This window comes from Dendrobates tinctorius, unplaced genomic scaffold, assembly GCF_039654945.1.
Source record: "Dendrobates tinctorius isolate UK_male_01 unplaced genomic scaffold, ASM3965494v1 ptg000120l, whole genome shotgun sequence".
NCBI lineage: Eukaryota > Metazoa > Chordata > Amphibia > Anura > Dendrobatidae > Dendrobates > Dendrobates tinctorius.
This window is the reverse complement of record NW_027361788.1, coordinates 21,565,870-21,584,272: the sequence shown is the minus strand read 5'-3', so window position 1 is coordinate 21,584,272 and position 18,403 is coordinate 21,565,870. Positions and strand designations below refer to the sequence as shown.

The window sequence follows — 18,403 nt, the reverse complement described above, 5'->3', positions numbered from 1 at the left end:
ATGAACGTCAGATACACAAGCAAGAAATGATTCTACATAAATTAAGAAAGCAAAGCAGAAAAATCCTATAAAATATAACTTTTATTCCTATAATTAAGAACAACATGCAAGTTTAGTGAAGGATAAAAAGTATATATGCTATAAAGAAGCGGGATTGGGACCTGCGATTGGATTTTTAATATATCCCTAAAAACCAAGATGAGTATACAGAGATGGTTGAGGGATTGCTCACATTTACATTACCTTTGCTATGTGTTTTGGTACCTATCTAAACTTTTAAAAAATCCATACAAATATTTGGAAATTCACAAATTTTAGGGTCAGAACCTCAGTGATTCTTTCAAATTGCCCTGATCTTCATTTCTGAATGCTTGAAGGAGTACTTAGATCCTCTTGCAGTAGTCCAGATAATACCCATCGCATTGGATGTCTGTGCTCCTATGTGGTATAACCCATTAAGGTTTGCATTGTGACAGTTGTTATACCACCAGCCACCTTTAAAGAGTTCAGAACAACTGATCCCATAAATGTCATTGTCTTGATCTTTAGTACTGAACTTCATGTTGTTTAGATCTCCCATTGAATCACCTGCAAAACAACAGAGACATTGGCTTGTTATACGCTAATTACTCAGGTTTTACAGCTACTGACTTTCTACTATGGAAACTTTACTATATACAGTTAGTGACCTACATAGAAGAAAGAGGGACCCATAACAAAAGTCAAAATGTCCCCTATTCCCTAATTATGGTTTTGCCATCAATAACATAAGGGTTTTGTCACTCGGTGCTGGGACTCTGCACCTGACGTCACCACTTCCGGTGCCGCGGCCGCTCCGGGGACCTCGTCGGGTGCGCACGCGCACCTCTCGCACTTAATCCTATGGCTGCACAGCGTTGCTAAGCGCGCATGCGGGCTCCTCTCTGCCCTGACTGTAGCCACGCCATCGCTATGGTCCTGGAGGACTAACCCGGAAGTCTCAGCGCTCTTGCCCTATATCAGGCTGCCTCTTCCTATGGGAGGCGCCTGATTATTATTGTGCTTCCTTGCCAGACCGGCTTGGGCGCCCTCCGTACTCAGGTCCCCTGCACTGTGCTCTGCCGTGCTTCCTAGCACACGCTCTGTTCCTGTACTGTGCTCTGTTGTGCTTCCTAGCACACGCTCTGCTTCTGCCTTGTGCTCTGCCGTGCTTCCTAGCACACGCTCTGCTTCTGTCCTGTGCACCGCCGTGCTTCTTAGCATATGCTCTGCTCTTGCACTGTGTTCTGTCGTGCTTCTTAGCACACGTTCTGCCCTTGCACTGTGTACTGTCGTGCTTCTTTGCACACGCTCTGCTTTAGCACTGTATCCTGTCGTGCTTCTTAGCACATGCTCCGCTCCTGCCCTATGCTCTGCCATGCTTCTTAGCACACCCTCTGCTTTGCATCCAGGCATGCTTCCCAGCATACGCCCTGCCTAGCCCTGTACTCGGGTGTGCTTCCCAGCATGCACTCTGCCTAGCCTTGTACTCAGGTGTGCTAACCTGCATGCGCTCTGGTTTGCCCGTACCCGGGCAAGCTTGTCAGTGCACGCCACACGCGCTCCTGTACCCAGCGTGCTCCCGTGTACTCACGTTCTCTCATGTGAGAGTTTTCTATTGATAATTTTTGTTCTTGATAACCAATACAGATAAAGATAAAATTAAAGTATTTTCTAATGATTACATTTCTATTTGTGACAGTGTCACATATTGTACTTTTTCCTGGGAACATCCTCCAGCTTGGGTATTTTTGAACATCATGAACCTTGTGTCCATAACCACTTTCCCCAGGAACGTCTGTGTTGGGGGTTCCTTGGGAATTTGTTGTCTTTAATTTTAACTTCCTTAACTTGAGTTTAACATGGGACCTTGGATATTTTATCTGTTCCATAGATGATATACTCTCTTTTGGGCATATCATGGACAGTTTGGACATACTTACCTCTGCGCTATGAGGGAAATATATATATATCCTGTATATCTAGACACTTAGAAAATAGCCAGTTTATTATGTTTCTATACTTTTATCATCTTTTACATATATGATAATGCCCAGTATCAGAGAACGAGACAAGGCGGTGACCATGGTCCAAAAACGCCTTGTGCATGGATTACCACTCCATATGCTAATCTTAAAAAGGAGAAAACGGAGTAACGGATCCAAAATATATGCAAAAGTATAAATTTTATTAGTACTCACATCAAGTGCTGACAAGTATACAAGTTGACTAAAATAGGGGGGATAAGCCCCAATGATACAACAATCAGGACAGACAAGGACAGGGTAAATAAAATGATACCAGTGCTCGAAATCTACATGGCACAACGTTCAGTCAGCCCATGGGCATTGCACATAACAGACATATGTCTAATGGTAAAAGATAGTCAAATATGGCATACTCAATTAAATGTGTATTGTACATAGTTATTATTATTATTATTATTATTATTATTTATTGTTATAGCGCCATTTATTCCATGGCGCTTTACATGTGAGGGGGGTATACATAAAAACAAGTACAATAATCTTAAACAATACAAGTCATAACTGGTACAGGAGGAGAGAGGACCCTGCCCGCGAGGGCTCACAATCTTCAAGGGATGGGTGATAATACAGTAGGCGAGGGTAGAGCTGGTCGTGCAGCGGTTTGGTCGATCGGTGGTTACTGCAGGTTATAGGCTTGTCGGAAGAGGTGGGTCTTCAGGCTCTTTTTGAAGGTTTCGATGGTAGGTGAGAGTCTGATATGTTGTGGTAGAGAGTTCCAGAGTAGGGGTGATGCGCGAGAGAAATCTTGTATGCGATTGTGGGAAGAGGAGATAAGAGGGGAGTAGAGAAGGAGATCTTGTGAGGATCGGAGGTTGCGTGCAGGAAAGTACCGGGAGACGAGGTCACAGATGTATGGAGGAGACAAGTTGTGGATGGCTTTCTATGTCATGGTTAGGGTTTTGTAATGGAGTCTCTGGGCAATTGGGAGCCAGTGAAGGGATTGACAGAGGGGAGAAGCTGGGGAATAGCGGGGGGACAGGTGGATTAGTCGGGCAGCAGAGTTTAGAATAGATTGGAGGGGTGCGAGAGTGTTTGAGGGGAGGCCGCAGAGCATGAGGTTGCAGTAGTCAAGGCGAGAGATGATGAGGGCATGGACTAGGGTTTTTGCAGATTCTTGGGTGAGGAATGAACGGATGCGTGAAATATTTTTGAGTTGAAGTCGGCAGGAAGTGGAAAGGGTTTGGATATGTGGTTTGAAGGAGAGATCAGCATCAAGGATTACTCCGAGGCAGCGAGCTTGTGGGACTGGGGAGAGTGGGCAGTCATTTACTGTAATTGATAGGTTCGTAGGGGGGGTCACGTGAGATGGGGGAAAGATGATGAATTCTGTTTTGTCCATGTTGAGTTTCAGATATCTAGTGGAGAAGAAGGATGAAATAGTGGACAGACATTGAGGGATTCTGGTTAGTAGGGAGGTGATATCTGGTCCAGAGATGTAGATCTGTGTGTCATCAGCATAAAGATGATACTGAAAGCCATGAGATTCTATGAGCTGTCCCAGGCCAAAGGTGTACATGTCTAGAGCGCCAAAAAAAAAAAAAAAAAAAAAAACCATCCAGAGGGGTCAATGTGCAAGTCCAATGGACACTGAACATAAATGAATCAATGACATGTGAAAGGATTCTTAAATAGTTAATAACATATGTATCAGCATATCAAAACTGCGCAATTGTGCCAGAGAGAACCCGGGAGACGACCCGCCCAGCGGTCCAAATGACCGAAGTGTGGAAACAAGTAAAGGCAGGCTGCTTACCGGGGAGCAGAGGAGGTGAAGGCCCATGCAACGACCCCCGACGTACGTTTCGCGCCCGCCACAGGCGCTTTATCAAGGGAGTGTTGACTGAGGTGAACCACCATGTTTTTATGCAGAAAGACCTCCCACTTGAAAGCGGTCACATGGGGCAGGTCTACCAACCAAAGGCAGCGGACAGAGCATGCGCAGTGCAGCTCACTCAAACCAGGAAGTGATCAATAGTATGGTCACAAAAAAAAAAAAAAAAAAGGCGGGACAAAACCGCACTCATATGAAAAACTAGATAGCATCGTTACCCTAGACGCCTGCGCAGTGTATTGCGTTGACAAAAAGTGTCAGAGCTCAATGAATGATAAAGATGTAATCAGACCATAATAGCGGCGCCTACTCAGTGCAACACCTCAGTCCTCCAGGAAATGGGGCAGGCGTCACGCGTCAGGGAAAACACAGAGGGAAATTGACCCCGTGTATAACCTGAGGCGGGCAGACGCCCAAACCCATATCGGAGCAACGGGTGAGCGCAGGTATGCGCACTAAGGTCACAGCATAAAGAATCAGGAGAAGAAAATTAAAAAATTTAAAAAAAATAAAATAAATAAAAAATAAAAAATAAATAATAAACCAAGGTCACGAAGACAGACCATGGAGGAAATACAGTAAAGATAGTGACATCAATCATAATTGGGGCAAACAATATAAACACATTATATGATAGTGTGTGCTACCAAAAATCCAGAGCACCAGTAAGGATTGTAAAGGCACACAATAAGATTGATGCAACAGTCCAGAGAAACTTTTTTTTTTTTTTTTATATAGTAATAGATGAGTGACCCGAACACGATGGAGTGTCCGCATTCTCCATAATATCAATATGCCGTGAAACGATGATGAAGGTAGATATTCTTTCCAGATCCAACAGATAATAAACGCAGGCGTGGGTACGGACATCCAGAATAGAGGGGTCCACACCACACAATGGTACCAGTGAGTCCACATGTAGCCAACACAGAAAACACAGGGAAACTAAAAAAAAATATTAAAAGACAAAAAGTTAAAATCATACAAACCGAACGTTGATAGGGCCTAAAAAATAAAACAGTGGTGAGTGCAGCGGAGACAGCAGAAGCTACAAAAATGAGGAGAAACTCAGAGATTCGTTAAGTCCTTTGGGGGTCATGGTATCCAGAGCGACGATCCACTTAGCCTCTCTCTGGGCCAACGCCTTTTTGTAATTTCCAGCTCGGATTCCCAAGTGTACACATTCAATACCTCTTACCATGAAGGACCCCGGGTCACAATCATGGGAGGATCTGAAGTGACGTGGGATGGTCTTAAGGGTAGTAGGATCGACCACTGTCTTGGCCGCCCGAATGTCCCTAACATGCTCACGAACTCTCACACGTAATTCTCTTGATGTGAGGCCCACATATATCAGTGGGCACCCACATGTCGCGTAGTATATGACATTAGTACTACTGCAGGAAATGTGTTGTTTGATGTGAAAATCTTTTTCACCATCGGAGGACTGAAAGGAGGAGCAGCGAAGGACATTCGGGCAGGCAACCCAGTGGCCGCAGGGAAAACACCCCCGAGTTGGACCAGTAGATCCAAAGGGGTTCGTTGTCGTCGCGATGTAATGGCTCTTGACCAAAAAATCCCTCAAGTTTCTACATCTTCTTGAAGTCATCAGAGGACGATCACCGATAACCTGGCCCAAAGATGGCTCCGAGCCAAGAATTGCCCAGTGTTTGGCCAAAATGCTCCTCATGTGTTCCCATTCATGATTGAAGGTAGAGATGAAACGTATTGGGGCAGATCCACCTGACTTAGCAGATCTCCCAGTATTATCACGCCTCGGATAAAACAAGTCCCTACGGGCAGTAGCCCTGGCTCTACTGTAACCCTTTCGTATGCTCCTGTTACTATATCCCCGGTTGCGAAAACGAGTCTGTAGGTCCCTAGCTTGCCTTTCAAAACCATCCTCGGTGGAGCAGATCCGCCTCATCCTGAGGAACTGACCGACAGGAACGGCCCTGATGGTAGAGGTGTTATGTGCGGACTCGGCATGGAGTAAAGAGTTGACAGAAGTGGGCTTCCTGTACACGTCAGTCTGGATCCGGCGTGTATCGTCGATCTCCAGTGTGACGTCCAGGAAGTCAATAGTTTTAAGATCATATTTAAATGTCAATCTAATGTTAAAAGTATTAACATTGAGCCATGCCATGAAGTCCCCGAGCTGCTGCAGCGTCCCGTCCCAAAAAAATAAAACATCATCGATATAGCGGTGCCAGCACAGCACATGGGAAGCGGCCGGCACGCCCTCATCGCCAAAGATGGATCTCTCCCAGGTACCCAAGAAGAGATTAGCGTACGAGGGCGCACAGGCCGCGCCCATCGCCGTGCCGCACCGCTGAAGATAGAATTGATCTTTGAATACAAAAAAATTGTGGGTAAGGACAAACTGCAGCAGCTCAAGGAGTAGTCCACACATCGGGCCGTCCAGGTCGGACATCCCCATGAAGAGGCGGACCGCATCCAAACCGAGGGTATGGTCAATACATGTATAAAGGGACTCTACGTCCGCGGTCACCAAAAAGGTATGACCGTCCACAAGGACGCCGTCAACCCGCGTGAGGACGTCCGTTGTGTCTTTAATGTAAGATGGTAATAATTCAACCAGTGGTTTGAGGTAGAAGTCAAGAAATTTACATACTGGGTCACAGAGCCCTTCAATACCAGACACAATCGGACGGCCAGGCGGCTCGACGGCGTCCTTGTGGATCTTAGGCAAGAGATAGAAGGTGGGTGTCTTTGGGGTTCGGACCATCAGCCCCTCAAAGACCGTTTTGGTTATAATACCCCCCTCCAAAGCTCGAACAAGAATACGCTGAAGGGAGAGTGAGAAGGAGGCAGTCGGGTTATAGGATAACCTTTCGTAAGTATTACGGTTTCTCAATTGCCTATGTGCCTCACGTTCATACATATGTGTAGGCCATACCACGACATTCCCCCCCTTGTCAGCAGGTTTGAAAACCACCCCCGAAAGTGATTGTAATTCGGAGATAGCGTTCCGCTGTCTCCATGTGAGGTTGTCAAATTTACGTCTAGATGGTAATTTTCTGAAATCCTCTGCGACTAGTTTTGTGAAAATGTCGATGGCGGGACTGAGAGACAGGGGGGGGAATCTCGTGGATTTCGGCAAAACGTGTGGAGGAAACTTACTCCTACTTGGTGGTGTCTGCTCATCGAGAAGATCCTCCAAAACTCGAAGTGCCTCCATCTCACTCTCCGTCAACGACTCCTGAGAGATATTCTTATGGTGTAGCTTGCGTAATAGTAGCTTTCTGGAGAACAGGTGAAGATCCTTCAGTGCTACAAAAAAGTTAAAAGGATTAGTGGGGGAGAAAGTCAGTCCACGACTCAAAACCTCCAACTGGGGTTGTGTAAGAGCATGTGTTGAGAGGTTAACTACCTGAAGGCCACCAGCTGAGTAATCAGTAAAATTGCGTCCGGTGTATGTCTTCTTTCTGGCAGATTGCCGTGTAACCACACGTTTAGTTACGGGGTCAGAGCTGGAGCTGAGGGTACCACCTGGATGAGACAGCTGCACCGATGCCTCGTCGTCAACAGAAACAGTGGATTTAATAGATGTAGATCTAGATCGAGAACGTGACATACTCCTATGTAACTGTCTGGATCTATCAGGAGGATGGCGCCATCTGTACACATGGGGCGTTAATTTATCCTGTATATCTCGTTTGAGTTTCTTCGTCTTGGTTGCTTGTGTTTCTTGGGCCCATTTTTGGAGGTCAACATCAAGTTCATCGTTAAACTTTTTGAGTGATTCCCCAGTTAAGCCTTTTTGTAAATCCAATTGAATAATTTCGATCTCACTCTCAAGAAGAGTAAGCGTTTTTTTATTTTGTGTTTTCAATAGGTCCAAAAAACCCATAGAACATACATTGGCCAACTCCTCCCACTTGGCTTTGAAATCATCATCCTGAATGGGGAAAGAGGGGAAGACCTGGATACGCAGACCCCTAGGGATAAGATTATTCTGAATATATTTGTCAAGAAATTCATGGTTCCACCATATGCGTGTGCGTTTCCTGAGCAGATCTCTGAATTTTAACATAGCTGCTTGCATATCACCGCTGCAACCACCAGTGTCCCCGCCACTACTGTCCTGGAAAGCATCATTAAGCTGCGCACGCCACGTCGTGTCGCGTGCACGAAAATCCATATTTGGGCAGGAAAATTCTGTGAAAAACACAGATACAATCAATACATATATGATAATGCCCAGTATCAGAGAACGAGACAAGGCGGTGACCATGGTCCAAAAACGCCTTGTGCATGGATTACCACTCCATATGCTAATCTTAAAAAGGAGAAAACGGAGTAACGGATACAAAATATATGCAAAAGTATAAATTTTATTAGTACTCACATCAAGTGCTGACAAGTATACAAGTTGACTAAAATAGGGGGGATAAGCCCCAATGATACAACAATCAGGACAGACAAGGACAGGGTAAATAACCAGTGCTCGAAATCTACATGGCACAACGTTCAGTCAGCCCATGGGCATTGCACATAACAGACATATGTCTAATGGTAAAAGATAGTCAAATATGGCATACTCAATTAAATGTGTATTGTACATAGTTGTACATGTCTAGAGCGCCAAAAAAAAACAAAACAAAAAAAAAAAAAAACATCCAGAGGGGTCAATGTGCAAGTCCAATCGACACTGAACATAAATGAATCAATGACATGTGAAAGGATTCTTAAATAGTTAATAACATATGTATCAGCATATCAAAAACTGCGCAATTGTGCCAGAGAGAACCCGGGAGACGACCCGCCCAGCGGTCCAAATGACCGAAGTGTGGAAACAAGTAAAGGCAGGCTGCTTACCGGGGAGCAGAGGAGGTGAAGGCCCATGCAACGACCCCCGACGTACGTTTCGCGCCCGCCACAGGCGCTTTATCAAGGGAGTGTTGACTGAGGTGAACCACCATGTTTTTATGCAGAAAGACCTCCCACTTGAAAGCGGTCACATGGGGCAGGTCTACCAACCAAAGGCAGCGGACAGAGCATGCGCAGTGCAGCTCACTCAAACCAGGAAGTGATCAATAGTATGGTCACAAAAAAAAAAAAAAAAGGCGGGACAAAACCGCACTCATATGAAAAACTAGATAGCATCGTTACCCTAGACGCCTGCGCAGTGTATTGCGTTGACAAAAAGTGTCAGAGCTCAATGAATGATAAAGATGTAATCAGACCATAATAGCGGCGCCTACTCAGTGCAACACCTCAGTCCTCCAGGAAATGGGGCAGGCGTCACGCGTCAGGGAAAACACAGAGGGAAATTGACCCCGTGTATAACCTGAGGCGGGCAGACGCCCAAACCCATATCGGAGCAACGGGTGAGCGCAGGTATGCGCACTAAGGTCACAGCATAAAGAATCAGGAGAAGAAAATTAAAAAATAAAAAAAAAAATATAAAAAAAAAAAAAAAATTTTTAAAAAAATAAAATAAATAAAAAATAAATAATAAACCAAGGTCACGAAGACAGACCATGGAGGAAATACAGTAAAGATAGTGACATCAATCATAATTGGGGCAAACAATATAAACACATTATATGATAGTGTGTGCTACCAAAAATCCAGAGCACCAGTAAGGATTGTAAAGGCACACAATAAGATTGATGCAACAGTCCAGAGAAACTTTTTTTTTTTTATATAGTAATAGATGAGTGACCCGAACACGATGGAGTGTCCGCATTCTCCATAATATCAATATGCTGTGAAACGATGATGAAGGTAGATATTCTTTCCAGATCCAACAGATAATAAACGCAGGCGTGGGTACGGACATCCAGAATAGAGGGGTCCACACCACACAATGGTACCAGTGAGTCCACATGTAGCCAACACAGAAAACACAGGGAAACTAAAAAAAATATAAAAAGACAAAAAGTTAAAATCATACAAACCGAACGTTGATAGGGCCTAAAAAATAAAACTATGTACAATACACATTTAATTGAGTATGCCATATTTGACTATCTTTTACCATTAGACATATGTCTGTTATGTGCAATGCCCATGGGCTGACTGAACGTTGTGCCATGTAGATTTCGAGCACTGGTATCATTTTATTTACCCTGTCCTTGTCTGTCCTGATTGTTGTATCATTGGGGCTTATCCCCCCTATTTTAGTCAACTTGTATACTTGTCAGCACTTGATGTGAGTACTAATAAAATTTATACTTTTGCATATATTTTGGATCCGTCACTCCGTTTTCTCCTTTTTAAAATTTTATTATCTTTTGTTGTAGGAATGGTAGTTTTTGCGTTACACATGTGTATATACAGTATCTGTGGTTCCTGGGTTTATCGAGTATATATCTCATAATGGGACATTGTGTTCGCAATCTTTCACTTCCACTTGCACCATGTGAGCATACTAGTGATCTATATTTTTTGTCCTGCTTTTGTGACTAGACATCTCTAACATACTTGCGTTATTTTTCCCACGTTAAACATATGCGTGGTAATGAATTTATCAAACACAGCTTACCCCAATTTAAAATTGTGTATCGCATGTTTCATGCCTTGCACACGGGTATGCTTTATTCGAAGATATATATATATATGTAGTAAGTGTCTAATATTTTATAAATATATCCTGCTTGTTCCATGTGTGACATACTCATTAAGAATAGTGCGGCATTTTCTATGCCTCTACTCTTGTGTAATGAGAGAAATAAATATGGCTATGTGCATTTTTTTACTCTTTTTAGAGAGTTCATGTTCAACTTGAGTGCACGTGCGCTGCAGCATTTCTATGCGTCATAAGGATACTAGGCGTGCATATCTTATGAATGAATGACGTGCGCATATTTGTTCATTGGTATTTAATATGACCAGATGAGTCCATCTGTCATTTACTCATGCGCAGGGGCTTCTCTGTTCTCACAGACAGCTCTCAATGCATTGTACCGCCTGGTTATATCCCACACATGCGCAATAGTGAAATTTTTGAATCCTTGAATGATTCATTTATAATCTGTAACAAATGATTTTGACGCACCTACATTATTACCTCATGTCTACATGTACGCAGCTCTCTCTAACTGCACCTTGTATCTGTAATGTTTACTATAAACGCGTGTATATATACAGTTATTGGGTATCTAATAGGGAGGTGTCTACAAATACGTCATGTCCAGCGCATGCACAGCTGATTGTGTCTGCATTTGGTCTCTGAAACGTTCACTATGTCCTTGACATTCTGCGCATGCGCAGAACACATTTTCAATCGAACTTTATTCACTTTATGCATAGACATTGACAAGATGGCCGCGTCCATACCTCTCCTTGCGGCGTCTCGTGGTCTCCATTTGTACAAGTGAATAACATATTCTAATTATACATGTGTGTATATATACTGTACTTCACAAACGCTAAGAAGAGCATGCTATTTTTTCCATGAGGAAGCCACAATTGTGGCGATACGCGTGGGAACCTATCCCACACCTTCTTTCTCTGGCTTAGATTCTGGGTTCCACATTTACCTTGATGTGTGAAGCGCACTTCAGCCTGGGAATGCGTTTGTTGTTATTATTATTATTATTATGCATTTATATAGCGCCATTTATTCCGTTGCGCTTTACATGTGAAAAGGGGAAATATAGACAAGTATAGTAAACATGTGTAAGACAAGGGACACACAAGTACATAAGGAGAGGGGACCCTGCCCGCGAGGGCTCACAGTCTACAGGGATGGGTGAAGATACAGTAGGAGAGGGTAGAGCAGGTCATGCGGTGGTTCAGTAGACCGAGGATCATTGCAGGCTGTAGGCTTGTCAGAACAGGTGGGTCTTCAGGTTCTTCTTGAAGGTTTCTGTTGATGGTGAGAGTCTGATGTGTTGCAGCAGAGAGTTCCAGAGTATGGGGGAAGCACGGGAGAAGTCTTGTATGCGGTTGTGGGAAGAAGAGATAATGGGGGAGTAGAGAAGGAGATCTTGAGATGATCGAAGGTTGCGTGCGGGCAGGTACCTAGAGACCATGTCACAGATGTATGGAGGAGACAGGTTGTGGATGGCTTTGTATGTCATGGTTAGGGTTTTGAATTGGAGCCTCTGGGCGATAGGAAGCCAGTGAAGGGCCTGGCATAGGGGGAGGCTGGGGAATAGCGGGGAGACAGGTGGATTAGTCGGGCAGCAGAGTGTAGGATGGACTGAAGCGGAGCCAGAGTGCTAGAGGGGAGTCCAGAGAGTAGGAGGTTGCAGTAGTCGAGGCGGGAGATAAGAGCATGCACTAGTGTTTTTGTGGTTTTGTGGTTGAGGAATGAGCGGATCCAGGAAATATTTTTGAGTTTGAGGTGGCAGGAGGAGGCGAGGGCTTGGATATGTGGTTTGAAAGAGAGCGCAGAGTCGAGGATCACGCCAAGGCACCGAGCGTACGGGACTGGGGAAAAAAAGCAGCCGTTGACATTGATGGTGGAGGGGTAGAGTGAGATGGGGGAAAGATGATGAATTCTGTTTTGTCCATGTTCAGTTTGAGAAAGCGAGCAGAGAAGAAGGCTGAGATAGCAGACAGACATTGTGGGATTTCAGTCAGTAAGGAGGCGAGGTCGGGTCCAGATAGGTAGATCTGCGTGTCATCGGCATAGAGGTGATACTGCAAACCGTGGGATTCTATGAGCTGTCCCAAGCCGAAGGTATAGATGGAGAATAGTAGGGGTCCTAGGACAGAGCCTTGGGGAACACTGACAGACAGGGGGTGAGGTGAGGAGGTGGTGTGTGAGAGGGAGACACTAAATGTTCGGTCTGTTAGGTATGATGAGATCCACGATAGGGCCAGGTCTGTGATGCCAAGAGATGAGAGAGTCTGTAGCAGGAGGGAATGGTCTACGGTGTCGAAGGCAGAGGACAGGTCCAGGAGAAGGAGGACAGAGTAGTGTCGCTTGCTCTTGGCGGTTAGTAAGTCGTTAGTGACTTTAGCTAGGGCAGTTTCAGTTGAGTGATGCGGTCGGAAGCCAGATTGTAACCGGTCAAAGAGGGAACAGGAGGAGAGGTGGGAGGACAGTTCTTGTTTAAATCTATGCGCTACCAGTTTATCTTTGGCCATTGTTGAGGGACCTGTATTTAACAGGCTTACTATTTTCCCCTCACATATTGCCTTTCTGTGTGTTTCTCTGGGCCCATATGGTACTACTTTTATGCATTCCATTGAGCTATCTGTCATCTTAATTTAAAAACCTGGGCAATTCCAGTTCTCACTCTAAGCCATTATGGGGGACCTGTATTTTACAGGCTAATCACTCTCCTCTTCATGTCTTGTGGTTTTCTGGGCTCATATGACAGTATTCACATGCACTTTATAGCTATTGATCAACTTTCTGATGTTGTCATATGTATGATATATATATGCTCTCTCTATCTATGTAGAAGTTATCTATAACATTCAGTCTGTTTGTGCAATACTATTGATGGTGGCTTTTATGCATTTCACTTTGTGTCATTTTGTGTTTTTTTGGGAGACTATTAGGTGTGGAAAATCATTGCTTTCATAAAAAGGCATGATTTATCATAGGTCCTTTTTCTATTTTAAATGTTTTTAATGTGAATTGTGTGTTTTTGCTGTTTCTACTATCATTGCTCAATAAAGTGTCTATTATTTTTTGAATATAATTGAGGTGCTCCTTGTTATATGGGCATGATCTTTTTCTTGCTCTCTTATATCATGTTGTTTTCAGGCCCTTAGTGAGCCCTATTGTTTGAGATCCATAAGTGGTGCCCTCTATTTCCTTCATGTTTATCTCTCGTGTACTCACCTTGCACTGTCCAGTACGCAGCGTGCCCCCTGCGTACACACCCTGTATTGTCCTGAACCCAGCGTGGCCCTGTGTCCACGCTTTGCACACTTTTGTATCCTGCGTGTTCCCTCCTGCACCTTGCTAGACACACTCTCTCGCGTCTTCTGTGAGCCGGCCACCTGGTTCCAGCAGTCTTGGTACCTTACCCCCCCAGGGTCTGCCAACTGACGCTACCTGTATAGGGGGTGGTCCTGTCATGATCCAGTGTTGGATCTGGCGGTATTAAATGCATTAAGTGAACTTTTTTTCCTTTGGTTCCAAAGTGTGTCGTGATAGCTCCCGGTGGCCATTAGAATTATCACACGTGGTGTCGTTCATTCTAAGTTGCCCGGTGGTGGGGAATGGTATCGCACCTTAGGTTTAGGTTAATGTTCACTTAATTATGGATCAGGTGTGACACCCTATAAAGGTGTGCTCAGGGTATGCAATCATTGTTGGTGATAGTTGTTCATTTGCAACCAACCTTGGTGGTGGAAGGAGCTGGAGAGATTGCTCAGCTCAATCTGAGTCCTGGTGTGGAAGGAGTCACGGAAGGGAGTTCTTTGCAGCGCTGACTGAACTTGGTGGCAGCTATTCAGGAGGAAGGCTGCAGTCGGTTGCTGGACTCTGTGCTGGAGCATTTGCACAGAGAGAGCTAAGTTCTATTTCCCCTGTTTGTGACTTTCCTTATGTGTGATCTAGTGCAGTGGTGGGATTAGTTTCCGCACCGGCCAATGCCCTAGCGAGGGACTAGGTTCAGGTTGAGTCAGGGCATAAGGTTCGCGTGCGGCGACAGGTGCGGAGCCTGTATAGGGAACGTAAGGAGTGCAGGGACGCTGCCTCAGGGGAGCTCAGGAGGTCTCCATGTCCCTATTCCCTATTACAGGGCCCACCACTGTAATTTTTCCTGTGTTTCCCCTTATTATTTAAATTTGCCAGCTGGAGGCGGGGTATCCAGTTTTACGTGTACTTTTTAAATTCGCCAGCTGGAGGCGGTGTATCCGGCTGCACGTCCCGGTATTATTTAAATTCGCCCCGCTGGAGGCGCTGTATCCAGGGTCACGTGTGTCATAAATTCACCCTGCTGGAGGCGCTGTGTCCAGTCCCACGTTGACCGTTACATTATCACCAACCGTAACATTTTTTCTTTTCTGCTGAGCTATGGACCTAATGCAAACCTTTACCCAGGTACTGCAGACCTTTACTGAAGAGATTAGGGGGCTGCGCGGTGAGATGGTGCAGCAACTGCAGCTGTTGGTGGGATTTGGAGGTTTGATTCAGGCACAGGCTCAGCCAGAACCCAAGATATCTCTCCCAGACCGGTTTTCTGGAGGGAGAGATCAATTCTTGGTTTTTCAGCAGGCCTGTAAATTATATTTCAGGCTGCGCCCTCGTTCTTCAGGGAGCGAAGAGTAACGGTTGGGAATCATTATGTCCCTTTTGAAGGGTGATCCCCAATTCTGGGCCTTCTCCCTGCCGGATGATTCACCATCTTTAGAGTCCGTGGACGAGTTTTTTGCGGCTTTGGCGCTTGTGTATGGGGATCCTGATGGCGTCTCTCTGGCGGAATCCCGACTCCGTAGGTGTAAACAGGGAGCCCGGATTGCTGAGGAGTACTGCTCTGAGTTTAGGAGATGGGCCACTAACACTCAGTGGAATGACCCTGCACTTAGGAGTCAATTTGTGCAGGGTCTGTCTCCTAAGTTGCAGGACACTCTGGTGCAGTACGCCGCCCCCAGGTCGCTGGAGGCCGCCATGTCCCTCGCCATCCGGGTGGATAGACGCCTTAGGGAAAGACATACACAAAATGTGCCCCCTGTAGTCCTCTCCGGGGGTGAGGACCCCCCGGTACGGTTGGTGGAACCCAGGCAGCCCGGTGTTGTTGGTACAAATAGGGGGTTGCCTGGGGTTCGCCGTGGTGGGGGGGTATGCTTTTCCTGTGGGAAGCCGGGCCATTTCATGGGAATCTGCCCAGGGCGTGCCAAGTCTCCGGACGAACCTATGCAAGTAGGAGGTGTTGGGTTGTGTTCAGGCCTGCCTATGGTTCAGGGAGTGGGGTTGGCATGTTTTTCCTGTGGGCAGACTGGTCATTTCCTTAAGGCGTGCCCATTACGTGCCAAAATATCTGTGTCATCTCAGAAGCCGCAGACCCCTGGTCGTTTGGAGGGAGGCAACCAGGGAGTGTACATTTCCTCCATTTTGCCCTCCCAAGGTATTATGTCAGCAGAAGTGTTAGCTGGCGGGGTACCGGAGGTGGTACCGGTGCTTGTGGACAGCGGAGCAGGAGTCAGTCTGGTGGATGCTCGTTTTGTCCAGACTCATGGCCTGAAGTGTAGGACGCTGGCCCAACCTATAAGCGTCCAGGCCATTAACTCTGTTCCACTGAGTCAGGGGAGCCTTACTCAAGTCGTAGAAAACATCCATCTGCGTATAGGACATCATGAGGAGTCCTTGTCATGCTACGTCTTGGAGGGAATGCCATTACCTATCGTTTTAGGCTTCCCTTGGCTGAAAAAACACAACCCGGGGATAGATTGGCGAGCTAGGGAAGTAGTCAGCTGGGGGCAGTCGTGTGGGGGCTGCTGCCTTGAGACCACTGTCTCTGCCGTCTCTCTTCAGGGGACCCCTTCCTCTCCAGTGAGAGCAGCGATTGTGCGGCGGGGGAGTAGGGGCAAGTTCCAGCCCTCGCCGCTAGCAAACCCTGTGAGGGGCAGACCTCGTGGTGGAAAGGGTTGGAGAGTGGTGTACCCTATGGTGTAATGCGGGGGTGTGAGTGTGGTGACACAGGGGGACGCCTCTGTTATCAGGTCCAGAATGAGTTCACCAAGTTTTATGACAAACGAATGTGTGCAATAAACGTTCAGGTCCGGACCTGTGTGTGAACGAGCGTGTATGGGTGCCACCAAAAAACATCTTGTGGAAGTGTGTTGTGCAGCCTGATCAGCTCATAACAAACAAACATACACATACATAAACTCGTTCCCCAGGTCGGCGCTGTGAAGATGAGTGGTGCCTCCAAAATTAACTTTATTGCAATTACCAGCTGCGTGTTTGTCATAAATTTGAATTCAGGTGAGGGTGGGGTGAACTCAGGGTCTGGGCGTCCCCGCTGTAGGGGTTTCCCTAAGGAGGGGCTGTCTTGAGGGTCCAGAGGCCCCTCATTAAGGAGGGGGTACTGTCATGATCCAGTGTTGGATCTGGCGGTATTAAATGCATTAAGTGAACTTTTTTTCCTTTGGTTCCAAAGTGTGTCGTGATAGCCCCCGGTGGCCATTAGAATTATCACACGTGGTGTCGTTCATTCTAAGTTGCCCGGTGGTGGGGAATGGTATCGCACCTTAGGTTTAGGTTAATGTTCACTTAATTATGGATCAGGTGTGACACCCTATAAAGGTGTGCTCAGGGTATGCAATCATTGTTGGTGATAGTTGTTCATTTGCAACCAACCTTGGTGGTGGAAGGAGCTGGAGAGATTGCTCAGCTCAATCTGAGTCCTGGTGTGGAAGGAGTCACAGAAGGGAGTTCTTTGCAGCGCTGACTGAACTTGGTGGCAGCTATTCAGGAGGAAGGCTGCAGTCGGTTGCTGGACTCTGTGCTGGAGCATTTGCACAGAGAGAGCTAAGTTCTATTTCCCCTGTTTGTGACTTTCCTTATGTGTGATTTAGTGCAGTGGTGGGATTAGTTTCCGCACCGGCCAATGCCCTAGCGAGGGATTAGGTTCAGGGCGAGTCAGGGCATAAGGTTCGCGTGCGGCGACAGGTTCGGAGCCTGTATAGGGAACGTAAGGAGTGCAGGGACGCTGCCTCAGGGGAGCTCAGGAGGTCTCCATGTCCCTATTCCCTATTACAGGGCCCACCACTGTAATTGTTCCTGTGTTTCCCCTTATTATTTAAATTCGCCAGCTGGAGGCGGGGTATCCAGTTTTACGTGTACTTTTTAAATTCGCCAGCTGGAGGCGGTGTATCCGGCTGCACGTCCCGGTATTATTTAAATTCGCCCCGCTGGAGGCACTGTATCCAGGGTCACGTGTGTCATAAATTCGCCCTGCTGGAGGCGCTGTGTCCAGTCCCACGTTGACCGTTACAGGTCCCCACTAGGTCAGCTCGCCCTGGGTGGGTTGCAGGGGCGTAACTAGAACTGATTGGGCCCCATAGCAAACTTTTAAACGTGGCCCCCTCAAAGACACACCCCCTCAAAGACACACACCCTTCAAGACATTCCCAGAAGTCCATGCGGCAGGCAGCACTGCAGAGAGCTAATAGACAGCGAGGGCTCAGGGAAGGAGCGGGACTGAACTAGTCTGAATCAATACACTCTGTGACTGGCTGCAGGCAGGGAGGCGGGCCCAATATGTGCTTCGCTCCGCACAGCAGGCACAGAAATGCAGCGTAGGCTGCAAAATCATAGTGCACATAGTGCCACATACGCATACATGTATATATATTACATAGTCTCCTTTATTATGTATATTGCTGTCCCTTACACAGTGCCCTCTTATGTACAGTACCGTCCCTTACATATTGAATTATATAGAGCCCTGTTTTTTATTACATACCGTCCAGTCTTGTTAGCTGTATAATGCAATAATGGCTGATGGAGCATGGGAAAGCTTCCTTTCTAATGGAGGAGCTGATGGACTGGTAGTTTGGTCACCGTCTGCTCCATCAGCAGTCATTTTATATCTAACAAGAGAGGGGACTATGTAATAAA

The 18,403-nt window shown here is 46.2% G+C and overlaps 2 protein-coding genes across 2 annotated transcripts in view; both read right to left on the bottom strand.

Moving 5' to 3' along the window:
* Positions 1–63: 63 nt before the first annotated feature.
* The window catches only part of LOC141101660 (ficolin-2-like), a 30,825-nt gene continuing 12,485 nt past the window's right edge, over positions 64–18,403 (bottom strand). Inside the window, exon 8 of the mRNA XM_073590892.1 lies at positions 64–588. Coding sequence (XP_073446993.1) covers positions 341–588 — 248 coding nt within the window. The 3' untranslated portion in view covers positions 64–340. The remainder of the gene's footprint in view (positions 589–18,403) is intronic.
* On the bottom strand, positions 4,037–16,617 carry LOC141101659 (uncharacterized). Its single transcript, XM_073590891.1, has 2 exons — positions 7,042–16,617; positions 4,037–4,842 (listed from the first exon to the last, which is right to left on the bottom strand). The coding sequence occupies exons 1-2, from the start codon at positions 8,153–8,155 to the stop codon at positions 4,628–4,630; spliced, it is 1,329 nt and encodes a 442-aa protein (XP_073446992.1). The 5' UTR covers positions 8,156–16,617; the 3' UTR covers positions 4,037–4,627.

Excerpts from the sequence above, each read along its gene's own strand:
- LOC141101659 (XM_073590891.1), bottom strand. The coding sequence starts at position 8,155 with ATGGTCACCGCCTTGTCTCGTTCTCTGATACTGGGCATTATCATATAT. Across the intron at positions 4,843-7,041 it reads GCAGACACCACCAAGTAGGA|TTTCCCTGTGTTTTCTGTGT; the intron begins GTAAGTTTCCTC and ends ATTTTTTTTTAG.